The sequence below is a fragment of the Mus pahari genome, chromosome 3 (genome assembly GCF_900095145.1).
Source record: "Mus pahari chromosome 3, PAHARI_EIJ_v1.1, whole genome shotgun sequence".
Taxonomy (NCBI): Eukaryota; Metazoa; Chordata; class Mammalia; order Rodentia; family Muridae; genus Mus; species Mus pahari.
The window spans coordinates 133,349,825-133,357,635 of NC_034592.1; the positions used below are offsets into that span (position 1 = coordinate 133,349,825).

Consider the following 7,811-nt stretch of genomic DNA (forward strand, 5'->3'; position numbering starts at 1 on the left):
GTAGACCAGGCTGGACTCGAACTCAGAAATCCACCTGCCTCTGCCTCCCAAGTGCTGGGATTAAAGGCGTGCGCCACCACGCCCGGCTACACTTTGATTCTTGTTGAAAAACCCTGCCTCCCTAAAGCCTACTCTCTACAGAGTTACACCCCTCCCCTATGAGAGCTATGTTTGCTGAACACTAACTCAGAACTCTCACGCCTTCTCATTTCTTGCTGTGTTCCTTCCTGGGTTTATTCTGGCTAGTGAGTATCACCAAAATACTTGACATTGAAACATTTTTATCTGTATTGATGTTTTCCACACTGCAGGATAGACTCCAAGAAAGGACCTTGTTTACTGCATTATCTTCAGTATCCGGACCAATGCTTGGCTCATAGTACACTCTTCATAAATATTTGCTGAAGGAAAGATAGAATCATCAAGACTGCTCATAGGTATTCTACTGTTCCCATTTTAAAAGTAAAGAAGTCTAAAGATCAATAAAAGACTTGCCTCCTGGCTGAAATTGAAACTATACATGGATGAGAAGGGCTGTAACCACTGGTTTGTGAATCATAATCCTATAGCAGTATTTTGGGTGTTTAATTAACACTAACCTAAGTATCCCTAATCGACATAAAAAGAAAATCCCTATTTGTTTAGCTATCTACCTACTTACCTATCTGTTGCTTTCTGAGACAGGGTCTCATACTCTAGCCCAGGTTGGCCTGGAACTCTCTGGATTACTCTTGCTTCAGCATCTGGAGTGATAGAATTACAGACATGAGCCACAACACCTCAACAAGTGGTTTCTTTTTAGAGTGGGGCATTGCCGTGTTTGTAGCCTTAACAGATCATGCCACACTCCAAGCAGCCTCCCTTCCTCCAGGAACAGCTGCAGGAATTCGACAGACCAGTGCTTTGACTCCGAAGTCACAAAATCTTGCCTTCCCCAGCTGACCCAGAAACAGAGGCAAACTGACTTTAAGCAGCTGGTATGTAGCATGAGGTACTTTCCATGCCTGCTACCTTGTGGCTTTGGATCTCCTCCTCCCTCCCTCTGCAGCTTTTTTCCTAGGATCTCTGCTTAGTTTGATGGAACTCAAGTACCTCTCTTCAGAGCCCCACCATACTGTATGTGCATTGATAAATAGCAAATCTCTCACTCGAAGAACAGTTGTCTCAGTACCTCTCTCTGAAACACCTTTCTCAACATTGTCCAGTTACTCTAACAGTCTTGTTAGCTACATTTGCAAACGAACAAGAAAAAAATCTATTATTGTTTTATAGACGTTAACACTTTTTTCAAAAATCAGCTAAATAGTAAGGCAAAGTGGCACACACCTTTCCTTCCAGCACCCAGGAGTCAGAGGCAGGTTGATCTCTATGACTTTGAGGTCAGCCTGGACTACACAGTAAGACCCAGTCTCAAAGGGGTGGGGATGGGGCATAAATGAAACAAGTAGGTTTTATGGTATGGTTTTTATTTTGCGTTGTGAAGGTTAGAGAATTTTTTGTTTACTTGACACAAACGTAATTATATCTGGGAAGAGGGAATCTTGAGGAATTGCCTCCATCAGACTGGCTTGGCCAATCTGTGGGAGTATTCTTAATTAATAATTAACTTGGGACAGCCCAGACCACTAAAGGGAGTCTTACTCCTGAGACCTGAGAAGCCATGGGAAGTCAGTAAACAACCTTCTTCCAGGGTCTCTGAGTTCCTGCCCTGAATACCCTTTATGGCATGGAACTACAACTGTAAGCTGAAATTAGCCCTTTCCTTTCTAGTTTATCTTTGGTCATGGTGTCTTATCACAGAAATAGAAGGCAAATCAAGAGTATTTTTACTATTTTTTGTTTGTTTATTTATAAGATCGGCTCCTTTAGAATTCCTGAACTGAACTGAAGTAATCTTTCTCCGTCACAAAAGTTCTGGGACTGCAGGCATCCCACCATCAGTTCATGACCAACTTTAAACTGCTGTTATCTTTGACATTTTCCAGTTTGCGAAAATTTTTAAGTAACTGTATTTAAAATCAAAAAGTGCCAGAGCAGAAAGTACGAAGCATAGAGATAAGGTTCTAGTCAGTTTATGAGCCATGTGACCTGCAGTGAGTTAACTGTTCTGGTTTACCAGTTCTGCATACTAATAATCGTTTAAGGAAAGTTGTGAGAATTAACTGAAATATATGTCATAGTTCCTACCATACTGAAAGTACCCAATAAAAGACGGTTTCTCAGGCTGGGGAGATGGCTCAGCAGGTAAGAGCACTGACTGCTCTTTCAAAGGTCCTGAGTTCAAATCCCAGCAACCACATGGTGGCTCACAACCACCCTTAATGAGATCTGACGCCCTCTTCTGGTGCATCTGAAGTCAGCTACAGTGTACTTATGTATAATAATAAATAAATTACAAAAAAAAAAAAAAAAAAAAACACCCCCCCAATCCCCAAANCCCTGTTAAAAAAAAAAAGGATTTTTTCTCCTTAATGTCAAATAACCGGCACTACAAAACTCAAACACTGCATCATAACCAGTAGTTTCTCGACTTTTCTTCAACCTAAAGGTGCCTCTTGCAACCTAAAGATAATTAATTCAAATGGAAAAAATAAAAAGGAAGAGAAGAACGTGCACTTTACTTTGCTGCACAATCGAAAACAGCCCTTTGTTTCAGCCTACAATCTTAGACGCAATTTACTTTCTGGATTTGCCAAGGAGGAAACCATCCTTCCTCTTTAACCCCAATTTTCCTGAAGCTCAGTGAGACTGCGCAATAAAATTAAATGTCCCTTCTCGGCCACCTTAGCTCAGTTCTCTCCCACCCACCATCCCCACCCCGCACCAGTGCACTTCTATTGGCTAAGCCTATTTGGCGCCAAAGCAAGGAGCTGCTTGCTGGTGGTGTGCGACTCGGAACAATAGAAGTGCCGCGGCTTGGGAGTCAGCGACCGTTTGGGGTGACTTGGCAGTTGACGAGACCACGGGACCCGGGCGCGTCCGTCATGTTCTGCGAAAAGGCTATGGAGCTTGTCCGCGAGTTACACCGCGCGCCGGAAGGGCAGCTGCCGGCCTTTAATGTGAGGAGCGGCGGCCGGGGAGGGGCGTGTCGAGGGCCAGGCCTGGGGGCCTAGGGCGGGGCCTCATGCCTTGGGGCGGGGCCTATGCCTGCTGTTGCTTGCTGGGGATTTTTTTTCTCAAGTGTCGGTTGCTGGGCTAACTTTATCTCTTTGCTAGATTCCGAGATCGGAAACAAAAAGTTTGAAACGGGGCCAAATCGTAGGAAGAAAAAGACTCATGCTTATGTTACCTGTTGATTTGGTGACCTTCCCCGTCTGAGCGTTTCTTGTTTTTGTTTTTTTGAGATAAGTCCTCATGTAGTCCAAGCTGGCCTGGAACTCTATTTAAAAAACAAAACGAAACAAAAGAAGTTATGAGTATGTGCCTCACTTGCATGAAGGTGTGGGTTATAGGTGGTTGTGGGTGCCAGAGCCATCCCTCCAGATTCACATGCATCTTTATAGCCAGCTTCTTGATGATCCAGTAGCATCTCGATATAACCCCAGTAGTTCTGGGGATTGCTATGAAGCTGTGTCCCAGCTTCAGCCTTTGTAAACCACAGATTTGCTTTTCTTGCTTGTAGATTATTGCCTTTTGACCCCCCCCCCCCAATGTATCTGGGTTCAGTCGGCTAAGGGCTGACACGTCTGTAAAGGGCCATGTAGAATCTTGTAGAATGAAGTCTTTATTTCTGGCCTCTTTTGCTCAGTATAATGTATTTGAGACTATTCTAATATTCAGTAGTTCAGTAGTTTTATTCTGCTTTTTTATTTTAAAGATTTATTTTTAAATTTTGTGTGTATGAATGTTCTGCATGCATGTATATATATATATGTGGCGGTGTGCGTGCCTGGTGTCCACAGAGGTCAGAATAGATCAGTGGATTCTCCTGGAACTGGAGTTATAGACAGTTATGAATCACCATGTGAGTGCTAAAACTATCGAACCAAGTCTGATAAAAGAGCAACCAGTGCCCTTAATCACCAAGCCACCCCTCCAGCCCCTATTGCACTTTTCTTTTTTTAAACTTATTATATAAATATGAGTACACTGTAGCTGTCTTCAGACACACCAGAAGAGGGCATCAGATCCCATTACAGGTGGTTGTAAGCCACCATGTGGTTGCTGGGAATTGAATTCAGGACCTCTGGAAGAGCAAACAGTGCTTTCTTAATCTCTGAGCCAGTCCCTCCAGCCCCATATTGTACTTTTCAAATGGCTATTTGTTTTTTGTTTTTTGTTTTTTTTTTTTAAAGATTTATTTATTTATTATACACTGTAGCTGTCTTCAGACACTCCAGAAGAGGGCATCAGATCTTGTTATGGATGGTTGTGAGCCACCATGTGGTTGCTGGGATTTGAACTCCGGACCTTCAGGAGAGCAGTCGGGTGCTCTTACCCACTGAGCCATCTCACCAGCCCGGCTCTTTGTTTTATCTTTTAAAAATACACATACAAATATAAAGTTGACCGTTTTAACTTAGTGTATGTTCCAGTGCCACGAATTACATCCACATTGTTGTCAAATCTTCCTCACTGTTTCCAAAACCATTTCAGTACTCCAGCAGAAACTTTATCATTGTTAAGCAGCAATGCTCAGTCCCCCTTTTCTCACAGCTCCTAATAATCACTTTTCTTTTATATTTATTTACTTATGTGGGTTGGGACATGTGTACCATAGCACAGGTGTAGTGGTTAGGGGACAAGAGAGTTATCCTTCTACTGTGTGAATTACAGGAGGTCAGCAGGCTAGGAAGTAAGTGCCCTTACATGCCAAGACATCTCACCTGCTCTTATTTTTTAAGACAGTTTTCACTAAGTTGTCAGGGCTGGCCTCAATTTGAGATATTCCTTCCATTTGCTGGCATTGATGTTAGACCTGTGCTGCTGTGTCTGGCTACATCGCTTTTCTGTGTATGAATTTGCCTTGCCTGGTATTCCAAATAAGGAGACTCAAACTATAGTCCTTTTGTGTCTGGTGTCTGGTTTAACATGGAGTTTTCAGGATCTATCTATGTTGTATTATGTATCAGTACTCATTCCTTCTCATAGCTGAATTACATTCCATTGGGTGATATGCCACATTTGGCTTATCTCTCCATCTGTTGTTGGTCCTTTGAATTATTTTTGCTTTTTGGGTATTTTGAATAATTCTGCTGAGAGCATTCTTGTAAAGACCAGTCAGTGTATGCCTATAATTCCAGGACTTGGGGTGCTGAGGCAGGAAATGTAATGTGAGTTTTAGGTCAGCCTGGGTCACATAGTACTAATAAGACCCTGTCTCAAGAAAACAAATTATGAAACCCTAAAGATAAAAAAAAAAAATTCAAACACAACACAATTGTAAGTTTTTGTATGAGTTCGAGATTTAGCTCAGTAGTAGTAGAGGAAATAACAAAACAAAAAGAAAGAAAACAGGGGCAAAATTATATGGGTACAATAACTTATGGTAGTTCTGTTTAACTTTTTTTTTGGTGCCAGACACGGAGCTCAACGTCTTATGCAAGCTAGGAATATATTGGGTATATCTGTGTGGTGCCTGAATACCTTGAGCTCTTGCTCTACCTGCGTGGCATCCTGTGTTCAGGAACTACTTCGGCCATTCCCTTTAACAGTTTGAATAGCTGTGTGTATTGGCTAGTTTTGTGTCAACTTGACACAGGCTGGAGTTATCACAGAGAAAGGGGCTTCAGTTGGGGAAATGCCTCCATGAGATCCAGCTGTAAGGCATTTTCTCAAGTAGTGATCAAGGGGGGAGGTCCCCTTGTGGGTGGTGCCATCTCTGGGCTACCAGTCTTGGTTCTATAAGAGAGCAGGCTGAGCAAGCCAGGGGAAGCAAGCCAGTAAAGAACATCCCTCCATGGCCTTTGCATCAGCTCCTGTTTTCTGACCTGCTTGAGTTCCAGTCCTGACATCCTTTGGTGATCAACAGCAATGTGGAAGTGTAAGCCGAATAAATCCTTTCCTCCCCAACTTGCTTCTTGGTCATGATGTTTGTGAAGGAATAGAAACCCTGACTAAGGGCTGGTGAGATGGCTCAGCAGGTAAGAGCACCCAACTGCTCTTCTAAAGGTGCAGAGTTCAAATCCCAGCAACCACTGGTGGCTCACAACCATCCTTAATGTGATCTGACTCCCTCTTCTGGGGTGTCTGAGGACAGCTACGGTGTACTTACATATAATAAAGAAATAAATCTTAAAAAAAAAGATAAAAAAAAAGAAACCCTAAGACAGCTGTGGAACTGATTTCCACAGAACTATACTACTTTATGCTCCTTGCCAACACCTATAGCTATGAAAATATTGTGAAGCCTGTTGGATTTTTTTTTTGGTAAGGTATGCAAATGAAAGATGATACAGGTTGAAATTAATAGGTGAATCAATGGATGCATATCAATATCAGTTTCTACATTTCAGGAGGACGGACTCAGACAAGTTCTGGAGGAGATGAAAGCTTTGTATGAACAAAACCAGTCTGATGTGTAAGTTGTGATAATATTGATGTTTTGAAAATAAGAAATGACATGTTAAAGTCAGAACCTTATATTTCTTTTGGGAATGTTTGTTTTGTTTTTGTTTTAATTCTCTGACTCTGTCTTACCCTGCTTGTACAGGTGAGCACAGGACTAGAACTTAGGGTTTTCTGCTTCTCTGTGGTTGGACAGTGCTTCATAGGTGCTAGATGCTTAATACAACTTCACGATGTGTTGTGATGTGTAACTTCTAAGTTGAAGGAACTAAAGTAGACTTAAAAAGGTGAGACAGGAGCAGATAAAGACCACAATGCAATTAAATACTTAGTTCCCACTCTTTGTTTTCATTAACAGATGCCTTAGTGTGTTTGAAAGAGAGGGTCCATTGAGCAGGAATAGCAGTGATTTCTGACAGCATGAGTAGAGTTCATTGAGAAACTGCTGTCACATTCAGCAGGTCAAAAAAGGGCCTGTAGATGGACTGTTTAAAACTGGGCATGGTAACTCCCACAATGGAGAATCGACTGTGTGAACAAACTTCAAAGGCTGACATCACATGGTAAGACAAAAGCAGGTGCCTCTAGCTAGGTCAAAGCTGAGGTAGTAGAGTGTTGTCGTCCCTGCCCCCCACTCTGAGATAGGGTTTCTTGCTATAGTCTTGACTGTCCTAGAATTCGCTCTGTAATGCAAGGTGTCCTCAAAATCAGAGATCTACTTGCCTCTGCCTTCCAAGTGCTGGGATTACTGCCCAGTGGCAGTCAGAATCTTAACTGGAGAGGCTTATGAGTTACTTGGATATAGAAATTAATAATATGGGGCATAGAAAACGATAGGAACACAATGCAAGCAGATAACAGAAAACTCTTTACCAATAGAGTGAAGAACTAAACAAACAGCAGAGCTGTGGTAAATGTGAGTCAGATGTCAGGTCTTAAACTCGATTCTACAAAGTTGTTAACTAATCCATTCAACAGACATGCTGATATGTGTTTCTGGCATTTCCTTGGTAAATAACATAGTCTAGATTTATGTTCATGACCCTTCCTGTTTAGGAGACAGATCCTAAGTACAAATGTGCATGATGGGAGATGTGCTCTGTCTTAGTCAGGGTTTATTCAGCTTACACTTCGTACTGCTGTTCATCACCAAGGAAGTCAAGACTGAAACTCAAGCAAGTCAGAAAGCAGGAGCTGATGCAGAGGCTGTGGAAGGATGTTCTTTACTGGCTTGCTCAGCCTGTTCTCTTATAGAACCCAAGACTGTCAGCCCAGAGATGGCACCACCCACAAGGGGACACCCC

The 7,811-nt window shown here is 42.3% G+C and overlaps 1 protein-coding gene across 1 annotated transcript in view; it reads left to right on the forward strand.

Annotated features, from left to right (window-relative positions):
- Window positions 1–2,899: 2,899 nt before the first annotated feature.
- Window positions 2,900–7,811, forward strand: part of Gins1 (GINS complex subunit 1) — a 23,197-nt gene continuing 18,285 nt past the window's right edge. Inside the window, exons 1-2 of the mRNA XM_021194553.2 lie at window positions 2,900–3,059; window positions 6,456–6,520. Of these exons, the coding sequence (XP_021050212.1) occupies window positions 2,985–3,059; window positions 6,456–6,520 (140 nt within the window). The 5' untranslated portion in view covers window positions 2,900–2,984. The remainder of the gene's footprint in view (window positions 3,060–6,455; window positions 6,521–7,811) is intronic.